Below are 27078 nucleotides of genomic sequence, written 5' to 3' on the forward strand. Positions count from 1 at the left end.
CTCCTATTAAGACTTAGACATCAATTACTTTCATAATTATATTTTGACAGTTTTGTGTTATTTTGATTGAAATAATGGCATTCACTTATTCAGATTATATAGCCTATAAAAAGCAGAAAATTGTACTGATAATAAAAACTGAAATGTTAATTGCAACTGAATCTATTAAATACTAATGCTGTACAATAATAACTATTCCACATTTCTTTAAAAACATCTAATTAACATTTGCTATTACATGCTCCATTTTTATTTATCCTTATGTCAGATGAAATGCACATTCATTTTCTGCAATACAAAGTGGAAACTTCTTTTAGTAAAATTAAGTTTCTGCTAAAAATTTATCTTTCATATGCAAAATCAGAAATATCTGCTGCTGCTTTCTTCTCTTCTAAAATCCAAAGTGACATTAAGTTCATACTGCAAATCCGAAATTCAAGAAAATAAATTATTACAGGAAAACATATAATGATACATGTCACTATATAACATGACATCCAAATACTATACAACATGATATCCAAATACTGCATCAAATTAATGCTTAAGCTAAAGTTAAAAGACTACACATATATATATGTAATAGATTCGGTGGTAGAACATAAGTGGTTGTAACTGCAATGAACAGCTAGAATTTTTAGGCCGTAAAATGCTGAAATGCCGATTCACGTTGGCAGTCAAGGTATATTTTAATTTAACTTTTATTTCAGTCAACATATTGTGGCCACAAACAAGTTGGCACATTTACTGTGCCTATTCCAAAGAGCTTACATTTTTGATAGATTTGCAGTAAAAAAGGAGCAGACACAGTAATACAGCTCAGCCAAAGCGGTGATAGCAAGTGCATTATGTTCAGAGTGAAATCTTAATTCAGACTGAGTTAGTTTTGGTTCTCAACGCATTTTGATTGGATGGTTAATATTGCTGTAAAATCACTATTGGCTGTTCGAGTTTTAGTTTCATTTACATCATCAAAATTATGTAAGAGTCATATGACAGATTTTTCTCGAAATGACGCAGTGCAAATAGAGATCACTATTTTTATAGTGCAGAAGGGAATTAATTTTCTTTAATAGAATAGATTATAGTTGTTATTATTCATAGATTATACTTGTATTTTGAAATGTAATATTTTCTACATACATAAAAATATTCAAGTATTCTATAAGGATTTACACATAATTATTGCTATGAAGCCTGGATGATTACAAAACCAAACTCTTGTTATCAAATGCATATTTCAACTCGGCATATATAAATAAATACACGAGATAACGAAAATATAAAATATTTATTTTTTAAATAGCTTAACCTCCCAGCACACGCGTATGTGCAAAATTTACGACAAATTCAGTTTTCATTGCATTTCCATCTCCCTAACATAAGAACTTTTACTTATATTTGAATGTGATATCACTTGTATTTTGTAATAATAAGATTGATATTATATTTCGTAAAAAATTTATTATCAATATTCACTCATTTCTGTTGTTTTTCGTGCCCAAAACGTTAAAATAACCGATGTCGTAAAAAATATGACGTGCGCATGCTCACGTAAAATTGCCAAACGCGCGTGCTGGCAGGTTAAATATTATTACACATAAAATGAAAGGCAGAAATGTAATTAAAAGATTTCTAAGACACTTGAAAAATATAAAAATACGACAGTAAAAGTACTTCCCATTTTCCTTTCCAAAAGGGACCTTGAATGATCCAAAACCTTATACTTACACATATGCATTTTGTTAAGGCTGCTAATTTATTTTCTTGTAGCTATACACCTCATGCTCACAGCTGTTCATTTCATGAAATTACAAGCAATAAAAGTAAGGCATATTTTAGCAAAAATTTTATTGCAAAAAATTTATTCCAAAGAAACTGCAAACCACTAAGATAATAAATAAAACAAGCATTTTATCCACCAGAATTATAATTACACAAATTAAAAGCAAGTTCAATAATACCAAATATGGCTAAACAAAGTGTGGTTTACAGGCAAGAAGCTGATAATAATAAAGATGAATTAGCACAAGCATTGTTAATGTAATAGATGTAATTTTAATTGCAGATAGAAATATATGCCACCTAAGAGAAAACTTATATCCACTAAGTTTCCTGTTCCTGACATACCTTCTTCAGATTTCTGGCTGAGCCATAAACTAAAAATGCAAATGAAAGGCTTCAAAATTTATAAACACAAAACACGCTGAAAAATGTTAAAATAAAATCTTTTAAAACTTATTTTGAATTACATTTACAATAATGAGAGGACTGATAGTTAAGGTTTTTATTTTGATGGCAGTAGATTGTGCTAATCAGATTCCACACTTAAAACACCAAAAAGTTCTAGATCTGTATTATCAAGATAAAAAAAGGTATGGCAGATTCCATGTTCCCCAACAAGCCAGTTACTAGAACTTAAAAAGAATAAATGACAAATAAAAAATGCTATCCAGCAGATCTATACTATCTACAGAATGCATGGTATAATGAAAGCTAAACATTTTCAACTGCTTTAAGTGATGGTGCAACACAAAAAAGGAACAGAGGAAAACTATCAACTCTCTTATCTGAGACAAGATTTTATTTTATCACAATCCCAGATTTCCTATTCCTGACATACCTTCTTCAGATTTCTGGCTGAACCACAAACTAAAAATGCAAATGAAAAGCTTCAAAATTTAAAAACATAAAACACACTGAAAATTTTATAAAAAGCACCTTTAAAACTTTGAATTACACTTCCAATAACGAGAGGACTGTTAGACTTATTCGAAGATTAAAGTTGTTACCTAAAAACACACACTGAAAAATGTTAAAAAGCATCTTTTATTTTGAACTACATTTCGAATAATGGGAGGCCTGTCGGACTAATTCCAAAATTAAGGTTATTTCTTAACCCCCCCCCAAAAGTTTAAAGTCAAATATTTTTCATCACAGCTCATACTTGTTTAAAATACAATTACCCATTTTCAGGATGTTTTCTAGGTGCAAACCCATGCAAACTTTTTGGTCTACTTTCAGTTCGATGTCCAGGAGAGCTGTCTGATATTTGTGAGTTATATATAGTAAGAGAACGCAGACGTGGGTTTCTTGGCGATATTTCACCTTGACCACCATCTGAGCCTCTAGCACTTCTTGAAAGTCCCACTCTATTGGGAAGGGAAGGCATAAAGAAGTTTGTGACATATTCACTTTCAAGTATGTATCCAGGAAGTCTAGAATTCAACTGCCTTGAAAACGGAATAAAACATTCAACATTTAGTTAAATACAATGAAAAATAATATTAAACGCTTATGATAAGCCTTCTACATAATGAGATTACAGTTATAGCAGACATTAATTTAATATAATATTAAAAGAGGCAACCCCACTTTATGACCTAAATTTGCAGCTTCTTTTTTTTCGTGGGTGGGTGTCAGCAAAAGAAATCCTAAGATAATTTTCAATTTCATTAAAAAGATTTAATATTTGTTTTATGCCACAAATATATATATAACTTTAATTATGAAAATACAAGTAAAAAGGTGGCACATCAGGATATTTGGATTGTTATTAAATAACTGTACAATAGAAACAAAATTTTATAACTCTTAGTAAATGACTCAATTCAAGCTCAAAACATCATACAGCAAATGATGAATCTCCACTTTCAATTATAGGACACATACAGATATATATAAATTGCGAAGATCAATACAAACGCCTGTATCAATAAAAAATTACCTTTATTTTCTCACTCTAACACCAGAGGCCTTGCATCTTCCTGTAAAGGGTTTGTACACATTTCTGCACATGGAAATTAAGTGCTTTTAAGGACTTAAAAAATTAAGGACCTATGAGCAAATGGTAACTGAATAAATTCAATTAAAAATATTACCTATGCCTGAACTTCACTTTTGTAAGGCCATCCTAAAATAAATAGATCCGCAAGTAGGATGCATTACTATTAAACATAATTTGATTAACATAATTATTAATAAGTTTGAGAATAAAATAAACTTTACGAAATTTACCAAGTAGCATTAAATATTTTACACTTATAATAGTTGGACATACTAATTCAGAAGTCAAACAACAAAAATTAGCATTATATTTTCAAAATTTTGAAGTGGTTGGTCCTGTGAAAATTTTGAAAATACAACGCTGATTTTTGTTGTTTGACTTCTGAATTAATATTTGTTTGGCATGTTATTGTGTCTTAATTATAGTTGGACATATTTGAAAGAAGATAAGTGACATTTTATTTACATTTTAATAACAGTTAGCTTTATTTTTATTTATTTATTTTTTTTAATGTCTCATTTTGTCACATACTTGCTCAGCCTAGAGGTTTCATAAATAGCAAGTAGATTTTATGTCAAGCAGCATAGGTTAAAATGAGAAGTAACATCATCAGCATACTTCATACCAAAAGACTGGCTGTTCTCATTGTCGCTGCTCACCTAGAGAGAGAATTGCTGATCAGAACAAACCAGAAAGGCCAAATGTAGGTACAGTTGGCAAGTTTTGAAAATTAGTTGGGCTCTGTCTGATGCAGTTAGTGTCGTAGCTTCATGTAGAGTTGGAAACTCGGTTAATATACTTTAAGGTTCCAATAAGCCACTAAAGCACCAGCGGTGATAAGTTGTTTTGTACAAGGCAACCAAAAACGTTCTTGCCGTTTCTGATATGACATTAGAAGAGTGAACCCCAACATTAAAATAGTTGCCAAACCTGGTGATGAAGTGGTTAGGATGGGAGTCCACACACTGACCAAGAGTAGAAAAGCATACTGCATCGGTACTTCAAGCATAACTCACACAGCGATTGATTGAAATGGACAAGTCAAAGATACTCATTCAGAGTTGTTTGCTGTATGATTTTGAAGTGGGCCTGTCAGCAGCAGAATTAAGTCGCCGAATTTGCCAGGCCTTTAGGGATGATGTCGTTAATGAACAAACCGCTAGGCAAATGATTCCAGAAGTTCAGGTCAGGGAATATGTCTCTTAGTGATGCACCACGCAGCGGTCGGCCACAAACGCTGAACGATGAGGTTCTGAGAGCAGCCGTAAAGAGTAACAGTAGCCAAACATGTGGTGAGCTTGCTGCACACTTCCAGGTATCTGATGAAACAATCATACTTCATTTGCACTGCACAGAAAAGGCATACAAACCGAGCAAGTGGATACCCCACTCAATATCCGATGCAAACAAGAAACAGCGTGTCACTGCTTACTCGGCACTCTAATTCATCCCTATTTGATCAAGTACTCACCAGCAATGACAAGTGGGTTTAGTATGACACACCCAGGCATTCCAGACATTGGCTGTCACCAAGGGACCCTGTACCACTCTATGCGAGACCTTCTCTCTACTCACACAAGATCATGCTTTGTATCTGGTGGACTAGTTGCCAAGTGGTGTGCTATGAGCTCCTGCCAGAAGGCCCAACCATCATGGCATGCCTGTACTCACAGTAGTTAGAACATCTGCATCAGGCACTGATGCATAAAGAGCCACATTGGTCAATCCTAAGGGTGTACCCCTCCTCCATGATAATTCGAGGCCACAAGTGGCCTGGTAGGCCAGGGACATCATCCAGCCACTGGGCTGGGAGACACTACCCTACCTAACATACTCCCCAGACCTCATGCCAACAGACTGCCGCCTTTTCCATTCTCTGAACAACCATTTTCGTGGGACATCCTATAATAACCCTCCAGACCTTAAAAAGGCTCTCATGGACTTCTTTGCATCCAAGACTCTCGAGTTTTACCGCTTAAATAAGAGGCTTATTTAAACCTTTCTCTGACTTTGCACTTATTTTCAGATGTAGCAATAATTTAGCAAATAAGCAATGGCATCACACAGCTAGCTACTCATTGGCAAAAGGCACTGGATGACCATGGTGATTACTTTGAGGATTAGCAATGATTATTATTTGTTTTATGATGTTTTCTTGCTGACTATCCAAAATGGCAAGAACGTTTTTGGTTACCTTATTTTAATTCTCACTAAATGCAGTGCATATTCTTGTAAGTATTTTTACATTTTTGGGTTTTATCTTGTGACCACAGTAAGGATTAATGAAAGGCAATAACTTGCTTTAATATGCAGGGATAATTTTTAAGGGTAAGCAGTTAATTACAAATAATTAAATTAGGTAGTTAGATAACCTTAGTCATTATGGATTTAGATAGCCACTATTAAATTCTATTTATTTTTAACAATTTTTGTTAAAAAGCCCTATCAAAATACAATCTAATAAAATTCACAGTTTAAAATACATGTAATTTATGACATTGGTTTTTAAATTATATTAGGATAATTACATATTAAAAGCTACAAAATATAGATGTTTTGTAGCAACAACACTCAAGAAAATATTTATGAGTCTTTAATTTGAAGCCTTCTGGACATTTTGGCTAATTTATATAAATTTTCTCTCTTTAAAACCCATTTATGCCATCTAAAAATTAGAAATTTGTTTCAATATGGAAACTAATGTTATCATTAGTTTCTATGTTCCCCGACAGACGTGAAGCAAATTACTGCTACGTCTGAAAATAAGTGCAAAGTCAGACAAAAGTTTAAATAAGCCTCTTATTTAAAAAGGACTTAGAACATAAAGGCATGTTCTTATGCTAACAAAACCAATTACAGCCATGGTAATGTAATTAAACAAAAGTCAAATTCAAACTAAATATGTGGACTAGTTGTCAAAGACTACAAAATTGAATTTTAATTTAAGCTGGCTCAGCAACTCTATCGTCATAACAAATTCAAATGTTGGCAGCAAAAATGCAATGACGAATATTTACAAATTATTACAGCTGACAGGAACTAACGCAGCAAGCAAGTGGAGTCAAAATCACTCCAAAAACCTCAGTTTAAACACCAACTATGAGATTTGCATTCTGATGAGAATATAGAAATGGGAAATTAAAGTAAAGGCTGAAAATATAAACAACTGGGCAATTTACCATAATAATAACTGCGCATATCTTTGAAGAATAATTTCCTTTCTCTTTATATATTCAGTTTCCTTTTCATTTTAGAATGTATAGAAAAAGCTGCTAATTTTATTTCTTTAGTAATACAAACATTCAGGAGAAATATGAAATATGTACTAGGGCCGATTACAGAGCTGGTGGGGCAGAATTTTTAGAATTTAGTGTCACACCGAGCTACAAAATTTGGAAATGGCAAAACTTTTAGCATTTAGAGCAGGAATTGGAAGCAGAATTTAGGATCCACAGAGATTGTATCAGGTGGGTAAATGCCTAGCACCAGCCCTGTGTATGATGCATTAAAACATATTAGATGAATCTTTAAATTGTTAGTTTTCAATTTCTTTATTAATAAAAAAATTCCTTTCTATAATGAAATAATAATATAATTTCTGAATGTGATGAGATTAGAAGCAGTTTTGGTATTTTCCATGCTTGTGTTTAGTGAAAAGTAGAGAAAATAAAGGGAAGATAAACATGTTAAGGAAAAGGTTCTAGTAAAAAACAGAAGATCTAGATCAGAAGTAAAACATCAAACAGTATGTTTTCATTGTTCTTTCAGATGTCCTCCAAAAAGTAACAAATTCATTGAAAACATTCTGTAAAATTGATCTATAAATCTTGTCTTCAAATCCTTCTAAACTTTCCAAACTGCAGTGTCTAAACTCATAAAGAAAAATGAAAAATGACCGCTACCAATTCTGTAACAGGAGAAAGCCAAAAATATTTTGGTAAAATAAATAAAATAATAATAAAAACAAAAAAGCAGAGGGGAGAAGTGTAAAACTAATTTTATAGAGAAAACTTATGCATATTCTGAGACAATTACATGGGGAAAAACTCTTGCCAATAAAACATTAAAAAGACATTTTTAATTAATTACATAGCTATATTGCATTTGCTAAGAAATGTTCCGTAAATTATGCTTTATACCTTGTTTATTTTTCAGATTCAAAATATTGTATAATACATGGCCAAAATGGAACTTCATAATACAACAGCGAAAATTTAAAATGTTTTATTTTAATGAAACTTATCAATGTTACAGTGTTTAAAAAAAATTGATAAAAAATTACCAGATCTGGAAATTAAAAAATTTTCTATAGAAATTGATCTTAAAATCACCAAAATGTTGATAAATTGCTAAACTTAGAAATGTTTAATAAAAGAATTTGCATCTCCAAAAGCAAAAAGTTGTTTAAGAGGTCTTCATGAAGTAATTTCAAAATGCTTATGCTTCACTTCTTTCACTATGAAACTCGAGTATCCCACCATTTATATTAGAAATAGGAACAAATTATAACCCATGAGAACACATTCAAAAGATAACCATATTTGTCAGTTAATTGCCAAAAATATTCCTCCAAAATGCTAATTCACACTCAAAATTGCAGTCATAAAAACAGACAGAAATTTCAGATGATTAAATTTAAGGAACTTCTGCCAATTTTGGTGGAAATTATGGACTTTCAAGGACCAAAAATTGACTCCAAAAAAACCTACGGACTCTTAACCCCTTCGCGCCGGGTAGCCCAAACGCTCGCTTATCGCGGAGGGAGGCCGCCAGTGTCTTATGCAAGCGTCTGTCCAGGGCCGGGGGCTTTTTTGCTATTAAGCCTGAATCCATGAAACTTCCGAAGTATCAACGCATTGTTTAATAATGCTCTATAGAGTATTTAAACGGCTTATGCTTTATAGATATTTTTATATATACTTTAATTACCTTATTTCTTGTTTAAATGCATATTTTACACATTTTATTTTCATTACTCACCATTTTATGACTTTTAACATTATACATCTGAAAACTAAATATATTTCTTACAATTCTCTTTTCGTATGAAAAATTTGAAAACAGGGATCTACACACAGTCCTACGTTACATTCCTTGCACTCGTAATAACTCATTTGCCGTTTTGGAGGATTTTTCTGGGAACGTGAACAAACGAAGCATCGTCGTCTCATTTTCTTATCAGTACCTTCTGAACAAAGTTTTGGAAAATGTCTTTCAGTTAATCTTTCAGAATCAATATCCGAAATATTTTGCATCATTTCTGCTATTTCATGCTCTGTTAAACATTTTCGACGCTTCGACATTGCAAAGGTAAAAACAGAAGGAATTCACGTTTAACAAGATCTAATTATTTTCTAAAACCTGAACTGCAAACCGAAATACCCAACGCTTTAGCGAAAATAAAACTTCTCTACTTACAAATAAACAACTACCACGTGCAAATTTAAAGAGATGTCATAAATCACGCCATTCGGAAACATTTATTTCCCCTTTTGTTTATATAATCAAAAACATGTGTATGTGAGTCATGCTTCTCTCATTTCGAGTAAAAGGTCTAATGTACATGTATCTGAAACCATATGGACATACAGTGCCATCTTGTGGCAGAAATTATAGTTTTTAAAACGTTCCAGGACACTAGCACAAATACGTGACAGTCGGGGCTGAACAAGAAAACGCTTTGGCACACCTGCATGTCGGCCGGGAAGTGAGTGTGTTCGTTGCTGGCACGGAGACGTGACAGTCGGCGCGAAGGGGTTAACCAGCTAACTGTGATTGACGAGTATACTCGTTATGGAGAAGTAACACGATTTTGTGTATTGATGAGTATACTCGTCATGCGTATATTATGTTAATGAAATGGAAAGATAAGAGGGAGGTTTATTTAGTAAGTACTGTACATAATGACATCGTAATAGAAACAAAGAAACCGGAGATTATAATAAAAAAATGGGTGGAGTGGATATGAGCGATGGAATTATCATAGCGTACTCAACAGCAAGAAAACGACTCAAAAAGTACTACAAAAAGATATTTCTCCATTCCTTAGACATTTTGTGTCTGAATGCATTCATACAGTCAAAAGTCGTTAATCCGGACTCGTCGGGACTTCGGCGATTCCGGATTATCGATTTTTCCGGATTATAGATCATCAGTTTAAATCTGGTAAGATGGCATGCAGAAATTACAAAATTAAAAATATGAAACCGTAATTTATGAAATAAAGAACAATTATGATCTAAAGGGTATCAAAATTTACAAAAAGAAAAAGCTTAATATTTATTTGTTTACTTTATTAAACATTTCCTTCAATGTAAGTTGCTTCGTTTCATGTGATAATACTTTCTCTTTAATTCTATTAAACAGACATAATTTCTTGTTTAGTTACAAAGTTCCACTGTTCAAGTCCTATAATTGCTATGTTGAGAATACCGACTATATTGTCAATCGAAATGTTTTCGTTTTCAATAACCTCTGGGTTACTTTCTTCACTATCCGAAGCGAATTATAATGACGAAGCGAAGCCAATTATAATGATGAGGAACTTGATTTAAATCATATCAAAGACAGAATGAAATACTACACTTAGTATGGAATTATAAACCAAATAAAATAAAAACATCTGCCCTGAAGATAAGGATAGTGCTGACAGATCAACTTCCAATCCACGGTGTGAAATTGATAAACAGATTTCGGATCTCAAAACATACTTTCGCTTTGTAGATACAAATTACATATTAGTAAATATATATCGGAAATTCTATTTGACATAATCTTTCTAATCTATCATAATCTAATAATGACGTTTCTGCCCCCCCCCCTCTGCGGCAGAGCAGCGTGAAATTGATAAACAGATTTTGGATTTCAAAACATACTTTCGCTTTATAGTAAATATATATCGGAAATTCTATTTGACATAATCGAAAGTTCAAGCTTACTTTTATAAAATTGCTCTAACACTCTGCAAAAAATAATAAGCCGGATCCAATTCGAAGATTAAGGAACAACGCGATCGGCAACATTAACTGAATTAGATAACTTTAGCTTAGCGTATAACTCCGTTACAATTTAAACGCGCATGCGCACAAACATATTCACAGCCGTAAGGGTCTTACGCGCTCTCGTAAATGCCTGTGCGCATGCGTGAACGTGACGCATGCGCAGAAGGTTTGTAGCTTTGAGGTCCGGATTATGGGTGTCCGAATTAACGACTTTTGACTGTATTATATAAAAAAATAATGGAACATTATCGCATATCAACTTTTTGCTCAAATTTTTATTTAAGACACTTTTGCGATGCATCCAGTTGAAAGAAATAAATTGACACAACCTCGGCTATTTAGACCTAATATAAGACAATTAGGCGGGAATCATGTTCCAGATTATATACTCGGAACATCGGGAAAAAAAAACCTACGCGAAGGTGTTCACATTGCTACAAACGTAAGATCAGCAAGGAATCGCATTACTGGTGTTCAATTTGCAAAGTCCCATTGTTTATAGTACCCTGTGTCGCTGAACATCACTCCACAGCAGGAATTTAAATTATTACTTTTATATGTATAATATTTAATTTAATTTATTGCGTTTTTAGTTTAATATGTATGTAATATATGCTTATGTTAACCAAATAAGTAAATATTAGTAATAAAATTTTCAATTTCATAAAATAAACCCATCTTTTCCATCAAATATCTTACCAGTGCAACTTTCTCTGTGGTTGATGAATATACTCGTCATGGCTCGATTCTGGCAACACAAAATGGTGCACACTCTTAAACAAGGCCGCCACAGTTAACTGGTTAAGGACCGTACGAACCCTGATGTATTATTTACTAGTAATACTTTCATTACTGATATCATTTTTTTTAAGTGTGCTTGTATTCTTTTTGGTTTTCCAAAATGAACTGACATAACAGTCCTGCTTATTACATGCAGTCTCATATAAACAGGAAATATGAAATATATTATTAATTCTTTTACAATTATTCTAATTTTATAAATATTTAGTATGATTTCTAAGATCTGGAAATATTCAAAAGCTATTCCCACATACAAGGTGCATCCACGAAGTAACCAGACTGTTTCTCATAAATAAGAAAAAGAATACTAACTTTTAAATAAATTTATCTCCTTCAAAATAATTACCAGAGGAACCTATTTATCCAACATTTCTTACATTTAAAAAAATTTATCTCCTTCAAAGTAATTGCCAGAGAAACCTATTTAATTTATCCAACATTTTTTCAGGTAATCAAAACACTTGTTTATAGGCATTATAACTAATCGTTCACAAAACAGTGTGAAAATTGATTTAATATCCAACACATTTTCATAAAGAGAAAACTCAGCGATAAGTGAGAATAATTTATCACTGCAACTGAATGCTTAACATGATAATGTTGTACATACAACACTGTATGGGGTGAAGCATTACTGTATAAAAGAAACCATTACCCAGAATTAAAAAGTTTTTTTTCCTAACTCGCCTTATCCCATTTCTTAATTGAAACAACACCTCCTTATAAAAATACCGTTTAAGTGATTGGTTTTCAGGGACAAATTCATGGTGAATAAATCCTTTGTAATAATTTAAAAAAAAAAAAGCAATCAGCATTTTTTTTAGCCTTTGGAGCACACCTGCAGCTGAGTGGTAAAATTACAGAACACCGATAGTTACAACATGGGTTCGATTCCAAGTGAACAGGCTGGCTTTCTTTCCATTGCACACTTTCTCGTTTTGTTTGATTCATATTGTAGACACCAGGTCTCATTTCCCACTATGATACACTTTAAGAAATTGTTCTCCTGTTTTGCAGTAACTAGCAAATCTTCACAGCAAGCTTTTCTGTCAAAATCTGAGGTAGACGCTGATCACAAACCTTCCTCATTTTCAATAGGTCAATTAAAATTAACTTACAGCCTTCTTTGCTTATCTCATGTCTAAAATTTGCTAAGTTGTTATACATGCATCCATATTTACTAAAGAACTTTCTCCACATTTTTAACATACTTTGAAACTGAAGGGCATCCTATCATTGCTACCCTTCATTGCTTTTATGCCTTGGTAACCTTTTATTGCTTTTATGCCCCCATTTAAAGTGGTTGTAACACTCATACACTTGTGTCTTTAATAATGATACATAACCATATACTGTTTACTTATCTGTAACTTGCAATGGAATTTAATGTTATAACATCGTACTGTCTTGAAAAAAATATTTTTGTATGATGTCTTCTCAGTAAATTAAAGTGATTCTGCCCTTTTGATATACAAACAACAAAATAACCAATTTAAACTGGTTTTAAAGAGAGTTGAAATATCATTCTTTCTAAACATCCATTTATTTGTCCCCTTTTTTTATCATATGGCCTTTTAATTTGTCTGGTTACTTTATGAGTGCACTTTCTAAATTAACAACACAGACTTTTTCAGCTTCTATTGTCATTTTAGCAAATACTCAGAACAGTCTACTTTCATAAAATGGGGTACTGAAGTAATACATTATTTTCCAGTAAAATTAAACATATATTTTAAATGAAAGTGGCATACTTAAAATAAACATAAACATATATAAAACTTACTGAATGTATTCTGTTACAGAGGATATTATACTTTCTGACAACGGACTTTGTTTATTCCAAATAGCTATTGCATCTTAAAAAGAGATTACAAAAATTATCTTTCACTTCTTCAATCATGAATAAAATGTTAAACAACATTTTATCTCATACTAGAGACATTTTAATACATTTTTGATGTGATAAACTTAGGTCCATTTACATCTCATAATTCACTAGTGAATGGATGACATATGATGAACTCATTAACAGAAGATACAATAGGCAAATACAGTTTCTAACATTATAATAATACAGAAACAAAGTACAAAATATTCTGCTCAAGATTTTTTCAAAGAAATTTTACATACTACAAATAAAAAATTCCCAAAAAGAAAATAACATAATAAAAAGAAAATGTTAAAAAATGTCTCAAATGTGAGCATAAAAAATATACTAAATATATAAAATGATGAGAACAGAATTAAACGATCTGATAAACAACTTTCTAACAAGTATCTGACATGGAACTGAATTGTACTATTTACTGTCATTATTACATGAAGTCAAATATGAGTCAATATTATATTAATTGTCAGATTTGAAATTAATGCTAGTAATGTTTGATCAAAAAGTGATTAATCTAAATGCTAAATTTGTAATATTTCTGTTAGCACAATTTTCCTGGCCATAATGTAACAGCAAACCATAATAATTAAACCAAAGCCTATTAGCCCAGACAGTTTTAAGACACAGTTTTTAAGAATATTTATTATTTTCTTTTACTTTTCAACCTAATTTATTTAAATAAATATGCATTTAATTCATGATATATCTAATTAAAAAAATTAAATATTTTCATAGAATTACATTATATATATATATTATAATTATATATATATATATATATATATATATATATATTTTCATTTTTCAAATTAACAGAAGACATATAATGCTCCTATGTTAGGCTAAATGTATATTTATCTATTATCCTAGAAAATGCTTTGTTATTCCAAATGGGCCATTTCTATTGATAATCTCTACTGATAAATTATATTAAAAGAGCGCTTTTGTACAACTGTTAAAACCTGAACCTTTTCAGAATTTTTCAAAATTCATCTTGCCCTCTTGTTTATTACGGGTTTGATGTATGTAATAGCACAGTCTTGAACATACATCTGCATTAAGAAATACTAATTACACCTTGCATGCTTTTCTTTTGCCATTTTAGCATATATTTATATATCATTAATTACAATAAAAATAGTGACCAGAAAAAATTACTGCAGGAGAATATTTTCTATTACTTAATACAGACATTTACATCTATCAAGCTAAAATGCATGCCCAAAAAGATCCATTTGATACATAACATATCGTGCAACCATTTTGAAAATGGCTGTTGACCTTTTATATGTCAGCTTAGCGAAAAATTAACTGCCAACGAATTTGTGACTTTTCTGTGGGGGTGCAAGTAAGCATAAAGTAACCCCTTCCTTTGTTTGGTATTTATGTATTAACCCAACCACCTTGGCAAGTTTTTTTAGATAAAAAAGTAAAAGTTACTTATTGGGTGCAAGTGGTGGGGTTTATTACATCTTTTTTTAGAAAGGTTCTCAAAACTCTTGATATTTATTGTATGTATGTCAGTAAAAATCATCAATATATGAAAATGAAACACACTTTAGCATTAAAATAGAAATTTGAATTATTAAATAAGGATTAAGTTATTTAAATAAATAAATAATAAAATAAATTTTTTGGGGGGGGGACATTCTTTTTCAAAACTTTATCTTTTCTCGAAGTACACAGTGATATGTTTTCACTTAAAAACCAAAATCAGAGAATTCCAAAGACTTAGTTTTGCATAACCCTAGTCAACAAAGGGTATCAAGGAAACCGATTTCATTACTGTTCCCTTTATAAACATTTCTGCAAAATTCTGCAGTCTTGCAGAAATTTTACTTCAGTTTCTTCCAATCCACAAGTTCATATTTGAAAATTCTAAGTTTAAGGCAAAAAGTATCAAGAAAAACCACTGGATCTTAGAACACAACAAAAGAGATCACACATGAAAATGGCAGTGTTGATGACTTCTACCAAGGCAAAAGTACCCTTTGGTTTTTGCCCTCATGCAGTGAAAAGGTTTACTGCTAATTACATAAGAAATTTTAAATAAATTCATTTAGAAATTGAAACCTAAGCACTATGATTATATCACTGCAATGCATTTATCAATCTAAAAGTTTCCACCAGTTAGTTATAACTGTATGTACCTTTTATTAGTATTCTCTCAAGCAGTTGATTATAATCAAAAATTAACAATCCTGTTTCTGGAAACACAAAGAAGACATTTATTAAGTTTTAATCAGGGATTATCGTATACATCAGGCTCTCTCTTGGCAATATAAATCATTTCTGTCATGCTCTTATATTCCCTAAATCTTTAAAAGTACTTTACTATAAAAAAAAAAAAAAAAAAAAAAAAAAATTTTTTTTGAAAGGTTTCAGATTTCAAATTAAGACAGAAGGGGCTTTTTTTTTAAACATTTTATGTGTTATCTTTATTTATAAAATATCATGTTCTTTGCACATAAAAAGTCCCCCCCCCCCAACACGTAAAATGTTGCCATTGCTCGCTTTTAAATCATTGAGTTTGTTAATCACAAATTCGTTAAAGTTTTACAAAATATGAAATAAGCAAATTTCAAATTTGGGCTTTCAGATGCCCATATTCGCAATAGGATTACATCATTCAAAATTAAATGATTCTAGGTACCGCTGTTTTATCAAAATGTGAGAAACATACAGATTTATGTAGATTCTTCATTATTTAATTTCTTCAAATATAATATAGGGTGATAGTATTTGGTTGCAATGATTTGAAAAGTAATACGACGTTTATAGAGTTCCGACGCAAAATCAGAAAAAAAAAAGGGGGGGGGGCGCTTTCAGGATAAGAAGCACAACAAGCTGAAAGAAACATTTATTTTAAATGCAATGTTGAAATCTGCAACTATATAAGAGATATGGAATAAAATACAGCCAACTGAATATCATAATTACTAAACATGTTACAAGTGAAAAGCTTCATTCTAATTGTTACCTACTGTAAATTCCTTTCATACTAAGGAATGTTAAAAAATTAGTAAAATAAAAAGCTATATTGTTAAAATTTACGGAAGAAGTTTTGATGATTGCCAAAAATCAAAGTTTAAAAAAAAAAAAAAAAAAAAAAAAAAAATTAAATAACTGTTACAAGTTTAAAAGAGCATAAAAACAGACTTACGAGGCAGAGGTGGAATATACTTCTCTTGATTAGTAACTTTTGCTTCATTGGGAAATAGCTGCACCAGCTAAAACAAAAAACACATAATTATGATATGAAACCACACATATAATTCTTGTTATTTTACACTGCCAAACTGTCATCGAGACATCTGAAATATTTCTACAGTTACTGAAAAATATCGCCATTGACTGGTTTATGTACTGCAGTGCAATAATCTGTAATTAAAGATAAAACAAGAAAATACGAAAAATCTTTAAATAGATTCACCTGAAATTAAAGCACAAATCAGTTTATGAAATTAAATACATACTTTCTTCAATGAGACAGGCCAAATGCATTGAAACTGTGCACCTTACAAAATAAATAATTTGTGTGTCTTGTAAAACAAAGCTATGTTAAATTTTCATGCCCGTAATTTTGCAGCATAATACATTGATTACTTTTATTATGATCTGATTTATATGAAACACAGTGATATTAGAATCATGAATGTCCAATGAAAAAGAGAATTTTATATTAATGTCCTAATGAAAGCCAAAACAATACTGTATAATAATTCCAGACTTTCATGTCATCATGAACAACTGTGGATACTGTAAGAAGTTTGGAATATTTTTATCACATTCCCTTTTATTACAGTCATTCAATACACATTCATTCATTATAATAGGTGTGCTTTCAAGACCTACTAAGGATAATGAAAAGCCACAGATAATTCAGATTTTGGACCTTCATTAAATAGGTTGTATCAAAATTTGTAAAAAAAAAGTTTTTTTAACCATCATCATTATTTGACTATTATACAAGCAAGTAACTATTATAGTGACTAATATAGAGGTAAATGCTAGGTAAGTAAATATAAGCAAACAGTGGATGATTAAATAAACTGCATGGCACAGTAACGGAACTAAGGTCAACGACTGATATCTATGGTCAAATAAAACCATAGAATTATCAACTTTCAACCATTATCATTACTTTGGCAGTACTTACCAATGATGTATAACCAAATGACTTAAAACGTACAGGGGTACTTATGTGTTATCCTGCTGACTATGAAACTGTCACCAACATAAATTATTCCATTTTTTTTTTGACAGTTTCAATTGGGAAGATTTCGAGGGCTATAGAATCACACACGACCATACTCTACTTCATTTACAGCTATCAAAAAATTAACATCTGCTGAAAGGGAGACGAAATAATAATAGATTAGAAAAATCCCCCACAGGATGTTTGTACTCAGTTTTCTACATTAAAAACAGACAGCCTAACAAAATAATAAAAATTGAAAAAAGCTTTTTTACGAAGCAAATCAAATACTTCTGCAGCAGTGGCTACTTTGTGAACTGTTCAGAGAAACTGAAGAGTTGCAGATAGAAGTGTGGCTCAGAATTCCACATGAACAACTAGTGAAATTTCCTCACCATCATGGTTCAATGGTATTTAATTTTTACAATCAACAGGATAATACAATCAAAAGTCTTTAATCAGGACTCGTTGGGACTTTGGCAATTCCAGATTATAGATCATCAGTTTAAATCTGGTAAGATGGCATGCAGAAATTATACAATTGAAAATATGAAACCATAATTTATGAAATAAAGAGCAATTATGATCTAAAGGGTATCAAAATTTACAAAAAAAAAAAAAAAAAAAAAAAAAAAAGCTTAATATTTATATGTTTACTTTATTAAACATTTCTTTCAACGTGCGCATGCATAAAGCATACATTATGCATAGTCAAAATTAGAAAATTGCAACCAGAAAAATATTTTTATGCATATTCGTGATATTTATAATGATGAGGAAATTGATTTAAATCATATCGGAGTACATTGAGAGGAAATACTACATTTAGTAGTGAAATTGATAAACAGATTTCGGAATGGTTAGAGAAACGAATCACCTCTCTGCCACTTTCTTCATGCCTTTATCCATTTTTTTGCAGCAATTCCACTTTTTGTTTAATACATCGAAACATGCTTTCGCCTTGTAGTTCCTTTGGCAGCTCCAGAATCGGAAATTCTATTTGACATAATCGAAAGTTCAAGCTTACTTTTATTAAATTGCTCTAACAGTCTGCAAAAAATAATAAGCCGGATCCAATTCGAAGATTAAGGAATAGCGCAATCTGCAACATTAACTGAAATAGATAATTAGATAATTTTAGCTTAGCTTATACCATCCGTTATACATTAAACGAACATGCATAAACGTATTATGCGCATGTGTTTTTAATTATGTGTTTACGCATGCGCAGAAAGTTTGTAGCTTTGAGATCCGGATTAAAGACTTTTGACTGTACATAAATACCTCCTGCATTAACACTTTCAAATGGCTTACAACATTTCAACTCAATCTGAATAAATGTTTCATAAAATTAACTTTTCATTCAGAATGGCAAATAAAAGTTCAACCACTGTGATCAGATTTTAGGAGCCTGCAGGGCATCAAGAACAGTGCAAGTATTAAAATATATAAAATATTTAGTTGAATATAAATAACTGAGCTAAAAATAAATTACCAGTAGCTAATGTCAAATAAGATCACTACCTTGTCTAACCAAAATACTTGCACGCATTAATTTTGCGAGCATGAGTCAATGACTTCCTGTTATACTGATGATATTGAATACTTACAAATTATTGTACTACCATAAATAGAAGTAATCAAATTTTCAAAATGTGCCAAATTCTAACCACATACCCATATTACTCTCCAGTTTTTAACAAGCAACATCATCATTTACTTATGTGATTTTTGTTGTATTTCATGTACCAATGATTTTTATATATAAATATCATTGGAACATGGTCTTAAACTCAATTTTAAACCCTTTTTGTCTTAAACTCAATTTTAAAATATGTACTTGTGGAATTTGCCCGCAATAGAAAAAACTTACATAAAATTTGGGCACGAAAAGAGTAAGTTGCTGCAAAATTGATAAAGAAAACTTTGCTTTGAATGTAGGGCAATGCCACAAAATTCCCACCAGAACAAAAGAAACAAAAACCTCACTAGTAAATATGTTTATTGATTTTCAGGATAAGTACCTAATTAAAGAGTAAAAATATATATAACATGTATTTATATAATAAATACTTGTTTACAATTATAAGCCATCATTCTTTTTCTACTCATTCTTTCTAAGCATCTCACAGCAACAAGGTAGTTGTGCTAATAAGTATGTACTGATATTTGTTGTTGATCTTTTTTTTTTTTTTTTTTTTTTTTTTTTTAATGCTGTTATCCTGAAAGCATATCTACAGCTTTGGATCTTTAACACTATCTGTAAATGACTAGTTAGTCCCATATGACATCATCCATTACAGATGGTTGATTTACCCAGGTACTTAATTCCCAAATGAAACAAAACAAAACAAAACAAAAACAAAGAACTTTTTTTTAAATGTCATATGCAAAAGATTTTATGACGGCACTGTAACTTTTGCTTGAAATATTAGTTTTCTTTTTACCAAGAAAATCAAGTTTTTAATCATACATATAGAAAGAGCAACTTAAAAGCAAACCCATACATTTTCATTTGCATAAAAACAGAAAGCTATTCATTTGCAGAAAGTCTGGACAATGTACAGCAGAAAAGATTTTTACTGAAAAACTCTTTATCATACAAATAACAGCTCTGTGTTAGACATCTACGACTGCATAATTTAGACTTATGAAAATATTAGTGATTTTATATTAATAAAAATTTCAGAAAATGTTAATAAATTCTAACCCATAGCATAGATTATCAAAATGTTAAAAAAAATCAAAATAATGGCAAACCTTTTGATGGAAGACGAATAAATCATATGGAGTTTTAAAGGCATCAGTAACCTTATTGGTTCCCCAAGCAACCTGAGAAAAAAAACATTTATAATTGATATAAAAGACTGAAATACTTACATATATGCTTAATTTGTATACACAATAAACTAAAATACCATTTTCGCTGTTCTAAATGGTTATGCAGTCCTCCCACCGAAATTTATCTTTTAGACTTTTACACGACTAAATGGAATAATTTTTTTGACCAGGGATAATGAACTAGCTATCAAATAAACAGTATTAAATACTTTTATTATGCATTTATTACAATATAATGAACAAGAGTGCTATAAAAAATTAATAATTTAATAATAAAGACACAATTTCGAACAAAACAGTACATGAAATTTGTGGAAATGTCTCTGAAAGAGTTGTCATTGTGAAGCGTCTGTTCTCATGAATTGCTTCATCAACTTTCCTTACCAAATCATCGGTGACAACAGAAGGCCGACCACTCCGAGCCTCGGCGTGGACATTTGTTCGACCTGCATTAAACATTCTTACCCACTTTCTCACCATTCCATCACTTATCGCGTATTCACAGTAAACTTCTGTCACTTGACGATAAATTTCGGCCGGTTTAACATTCCTCGCATTCAAAAATTTAATCATGGCACGAATCTCGCAGTCAGCGGGAGAACTAATTGTCTTAAACATTTTGAATGTGAACAGCAAACTGAAAACACAACATAGAGCAACCAAAATGGCGACAATTTGAAAGTCAGTGAACAAGAAAGACTAGTGAGCATGTGCGAGACGCCTACCACAGCGCTCCGACGGCACTAGAATGAAACGGTACTTAGTTTCCGAATAGGCTACGTACAATTCTTACATTGAAAAAAGCACTTTTAAAGACTATTAATAAAAACATTATACACAATTCGAATCATCTCTAAAGGGACATTCCCACCGGGGTTTATCTGAGCTAACGAAGTCAACTCCACGTGTCAACTAGCTCTGCTATACATGCAGTTCAGATTTTTCAACTCGCTGCACTATGGGGAAAACTGGTTTTGAGATGGGTCGGCTATGTCAGATGTCTCCGTTAGCTGAGATAAATAACAGTGTGAATGGCTCTTAATGTTTCAGTAGCAGATTTACTTAATTTGTAATTAAATTTTACATTACAGGCTTCCATTCCAATGGAATTTTTTTTTTTTTTGACGGTGTCTTCTTAGTAATGACTCTGGTGTTTTAATATGCAAATGAAAAAATAGCCAATTAAACTGGCTTTAACAAGAGTTGAGATGTCACTCTTTCTGAACATGCATATAAAACATAAAAATCCATGTGCACTCAAAATATGCACATTATACACATATGTGGGATTTGCGTCTCATTGCTTGTATTCTCGATAATATGACAAAAATACTGCAACTTTACCACATGTTGAACTTACTGAACACTTTTATACTTATATTTTTTATTCTAAAATTTTTTTAATGAAAAGACTAGTTGAGCCTACTACAAAAGGAGCTATATTTTATTTAATGTTTACCCTTTTTAACAGGAAATAAATAAATAGTTCTGAATTAGTTTCCTAGAATTCTGAAGCTTTATCACAGACATTCAATTTCATTCAATTCAGCTCTGAAGAAGAAAGAGCTTCATCTCGGACGTTCCTCTCCAATTTGCAAAAAGCTACAGATTTTGTGCCTTTCAAATTACTAGTAATTAAAAGTAAAATCTTTCACTTAATATTTCAATATTAATATACTCTATGAAAAATGTAATAATTGGTCTTTAGGCAATACAAAGTACATTCATCTTCAATGGCTTTCTGATAACATAAATGCACACAAACCAATAAAAGTTTGATTTAATCACACCAAAAACACGACCTCAAATTTATTTATGGTTTTCCTTTCAGTTATAGGATAAAAACATTAGGAAAACCTTGCACAAACTCTTATCTCATTCAGATTATAGTATAAAACTGTCATCGGTAAATTATGGCATGCAGTACAATTCTCCGTGGCACTGTACAATTATCAGATAAAGATATCTGTTCTATCTTTGCCATCCTGTCTTACTCATGTGCATCACACATTTTCTCTCCTTTCATTTGCTTTGTCGCCCAGATATATAAGTATGATTTCAGTTGAAAGTAGAATTTAGTTTGATGCATGTCGTTTGACACGTCAAATTTAAAATAATTCTTAATTTTAGTGTGGAAACTCAAATTAAGAATGTATTTTAATTTAAATTAAGAATTTACTTTTTTAATTGTGACTATTCATACCTACATATTTTATCAAATTGTCTCTAAAAAACGAAAAGATGTTTGCGGTTTTCAGATGCTTGGAAGAAAGAGTATGGATTCGTACAACAAAAATATCATGCTGCATGTATTATGTTGCAAAAGCGCAGTATATCTAATGTCAAGTATACAAAGACATTTTCAAACTAAATTTCAGTCCACATTCCAAATTACAAAAAGATCAGTTATAAGATATAAGAAACAAGTTACATTTTTTTGTCAAACAACTGAAACCAAACCTAAAGCGACCGAAATGTGTTATTGCTCACTATGCAGTTCGCAAAGGCAAATCTATGTATCAATATGAATAAATCTTTCCTCATATGAAAAATATCTTGAGTCCACAAAGAAGCTGTTTAACAACTGGACATTCTGAATTAGGTGTCAAATTGACAGCCACAAAGTACTGATATTGTGATATTAAATAGAGTGGTACAGCGACAAGGTTCGCATTCAATTTTTTTATTTCACTGTATTGAATACTTACATTTTCTGTGGTTTATTCTTTATTTTACTAAATACGTTTTAAGATACATAATATGTGTACAATTTAAATGCTTTACTTAACTATGTTGAAGGAATACTTATTTTTATGCTAATAAATCTACTTAAATGATGGATAATTGATATATAATAAAACTCTTTGTATTTTTAACCTGTATTCCCAAACTCTGCATGCACTGCGGTGGAAATCGAATTGTTTCAAATATTTCCTACTGTGTGGCATCTTGAAACATATTGGTAGATTGGATTGGTATACTATAGCCAGAAGGTTGCTGACCCTTGTATAAAATATGGCAGACAATCCTATTAATATGGATAATTGGTTAACATCTGAATGTAAATTCTTTCACTTCTTGCATTCTTGTTAGTGTGAGGCATGCAAAGACGCAAAAAAATTTGGTACCTTTCCGTTTTGCAGGCGCAACTGATAAAGTCGCCAATAGTACAACCGATGCCAAACAGAATATCATTGCTGTTATTTTTTTTAGTCCTCATTTTAAAACAAACAAGTCGCAGCTATTTCTTATCAGATTGATTGTTTCTTTCAATACTGGCATACAAATTACATACAATTTTTACCTAATAGTTCAATTTTATGCCCTAAGGCCATTCGCGAGTGGCAATTAAGTCAACTAGGATGCAATCACAACACTCATCCAATGGCAAAAATATAGAAAAGGCAAAGTCAAGGGTTAAATTCATCGGTTCTAATGAGAATGCACTAGCGAAGTAAAGCACAGTGGTTTTACATAATTTCTGAGTAAGCTATTTGTACGAAGTGAAATAATTCTTGCATTTAAACTTGTATTCCAAATTACAATTTAACTTGAAATTAATTTTGATAATTACTGAGAGAATTAGATTTTTGTAGCGTAGTTTACATGAGATGAGATCACTTGGGGTCACATGATATAAACCGGAGAATCAGGATGTTGTACCATGAAAGCATAGTAAATTCTTAAATTAATATTTTTTTACAAATTTACTGTCTTTATTTATTGGCTTTTTTACAAAATTTTAAACAATATTAAAATGTTTATACCTTCAAAATAAAAAAAAAAATCTTAGAACTGACATTTGTAAACACTTTTTATGTGTATATACTGTGTGTTGTCGCCAATAGTCTGCTTGGCGAGATTCGCACCGGCGAAACAAAAAGTACCAAAAATTTTCATATACTTGAACATAAAAAAACCTAATTCAGAAGTCAAACAACAAAAATCAGCGTTATACCTACAAAATTTTCACAGGACTAGTTTCGATGGTTTTACCGAACCATCATCTTCAGCTGCAAAACCGCAATCATTTGCAGTTTTGCAGCTGAAGATGATGGTTCGGTAAAACCATCGAAACTAGTCCTGTGAAAATTTTGTAGGTATAACGCTGATTTTTGTTGTTTGACTTCTGAATTAGTATTTATTCGGCGTGTTATTGTGTCTTAATTATAAAAAAACCTTTCTTTCAAACTGAATTTCACCTGCTGCCAGTATACATTCCAATTATCATGTTCAAGCCCTTTGTACCTGTTAAGAAAAAACTCATGTCACCAACATTTACAAAATGTTTCTGTTCAGTGAAAAATGAAAGGCCTTTACCTGGCTCCTCAGAATACAGTTTTCCAATAAAATCACTGCCAATCTAAATCTAAATTTTGTTTAAATATGTATATGATTAGCATGCACCTCTCTTAAATACTGTTATTCAATTAATTTGTACTTTACAATCAATTTGATTGGCTATGACCAAATTTACAAACCAATAATTTTTTATTTTTGAGGCAGTGCTTTTTCTGAGGCAAGAAGGAAACATTTACTTCAAATAATGCATGACAAAGTAATAGCATTATTGCCAACCTATGACACTCAAAAATCAGGAGATTTTTCGCAAAATGATAAAAATATAGTTTTTAATAATGAATTAACTTTAAATAGTTACTAATTCTTAAATGCAAGCAACACAAAAGTACCTTACACATAAAAAACATTTTTATTACTTGCATTGTAAAAAAAAAAAAAAAAAAAACTTTAATCAGTTTTCTTACAAATCTTATGAACAGTGGCAGATTATTATTTTGAGAACTGCCAGTTGAATTGCTGAAGGGTGCAGAAATTACTTTACTTTTCTCAAACCTATTTTTAACAATGGAAGTAGTAACTACACCTCCATTTACTTTAGGTATTTTATAACTTTCAATAGAGCCTTTTATCTTAACACGTTCCCTGCAGCGACTTTCCGTTCAAGCCATTTGGTATTATCATTGTAAAATGAAGAATTTTTTAGCACTCAATTATGGGCATCTTAATACTACTGCTGATGCCCTCATTTAATTGTGGGGTGTGATGGGCACTTTAATTCGATAAGAAGGCGCTGTAAAATTTGTTACGAAAGAAATGTTAAAAATTTTGGTTCCCAATCGGCAAGAAATTGTACTGTAAAAGTTGCGACATTCTGCGATAGTTGTGTGGATAAAGCACACTTATGTTTGCCATGTTTAATAAAGTTCATAGTAACATCCCTTTGTAATTGCATACAAACTTGAATTTAACTAAAATGTTTTATTTAAAACTGATATACGTACGATAAAAAAAATTATATGTGAGGATGCAACTTGCTTGGCATAGTAATGTTCAGCCAGGTATTTGTTAAACTAATTCCTAGAAAAATAAATTTATTGGTTTGTTATGTTATGCATGTTAAACTATACAACCTTTCCTTGATAATTATGATTTTTGCGCTATTTTAATTATTGTAAGGCATACACCAGAAACAAAATAATACAAATGTAAAGCGTGGGGCGTATACACCCCACCTGGCCTGAACGGGAAGTCTTCAAAAAGCGGTCTGGCAGGAAACGTGTTAACTCTCGAAGCATTTACTTCTTTAAAAATGCAAGAAGGTTCCATTGATCGAGGATTCTAGATAGGCACTTCTTTAAAGACAGCCAGCATGTACACACGTATTTCAAAATTTTTCTCATTTCAGTATTATGCAGCTGTTGGAACTGTTTCAATTTCCCCTTTCTTTTAGAACTAATTTCAAGACAATAATAAATATCAACAATGTGTTCATCCATATTTATTGATAAAGAAACTGCACCTTTTTCATCTGCTAAATTTAAGAGATGACAGGTACACCTCATAATCTGCAAATCTGAATTTTCCTTTCTTAAGATGCCTGCAACACCAGTCTTCAAGCCTACCATTACTGGTGCATTATCGGCACCAAGTGCTATGCAATTATCCAGAGGGACTGCATTTTCTTTTAAAGTTTTAATAATTAGCTGTGCTATATTAAAGCCTGTCGAATGTCCTTCCAAAGTCGGGTCAGAAAGTAAACTGAACTCAATTTCTGAAGACTCTGGGTTAAAGAAAAGAAACAATAACTGGATATACGAGGGCCATCTAGGAAGTAGATTACGTTTCCGTCTGTGTCCGCTAGGGGCGGGGCTAGCGCGGCCATCTTGGGGTCAGAGCGTTGCGCAGCTCAGTCTGCATCTAGCCGTGCTAGTGAGAGGTTCGTGCTGTGCTCCGTTCAGATACTGTGACGGTTTGAAATGTCTGCGTTAATTGAAAATCCCGCGAGCTGCGAGGTGCGCTCAGTAATAAGGTTTCTGACTGCAAAAAACTGTAAACCGATAGAAATCTATCGGCAGCTTCGTGAAGTGTATGGGGACAACATTATCACCGAAGGTGGAGTGCGTCGGTGGGTCATAAGATTTCAAAATGGCCGAACCAATGTTCACGACCAAGATCGAAGTGGGAGACCCAGCATAGTGACCGCCGAACTTCTCGAAAAAGTCGATGCTAAAGTCCGTGAAAATCGAAATTTCACAATAAC

The 27078-nt window shown here is 31.7% G+C and overlaps 1 protein-coding gene across 2 annotated transcripts in view; it reads right to left on the bottom strand.

The window, feature by feature from the left end:
• The window catches only part of LOC118201097 (uncharacterized), a 69605-nt gene that overhangs the window by 26530 nt on the left and 15997 nt on the right, over positions 1-27078 (bottom strand). For both annotated transcript variants that reach the window (XM_035373134.2, XM_035373125.2), the window contains exons 4-7: positions 20436-20507; positions 16641-16707; positions 13373-13445; positions 2967-3233 (exon numbers count right to left, since the gene is read on the bottom strand). In XM_035373134.2, the coding sequence (XP_035229025.1) occupies positions 2967-3233; positions 13373-13445; positions 16641-16707; positions 20436-20507 (479 nt within the window). The remainder of the gene's footprint in view (positions 1-2966; positions 3234-13372; positions 13446-16640; positions 16708-20435; positions 20508-27078) is intronic.

The sequence above is a fragment of the Stegodyphus dumicola genome, chromosome 10 (genome assembly GCF_044657685.1).
Source record: "Stegodyphus dumicola isolate Sdum_Otavi_A_Nest chromosome 10, ASM4465768v1".
NCBI classification, from domain to species: domain Eukaryota; kingdom Metazoa; phylum Arthropoda; class Arachnida; order Araneae; family Eresidae; genus Stegodyphus; species Stegodyphus dumicola.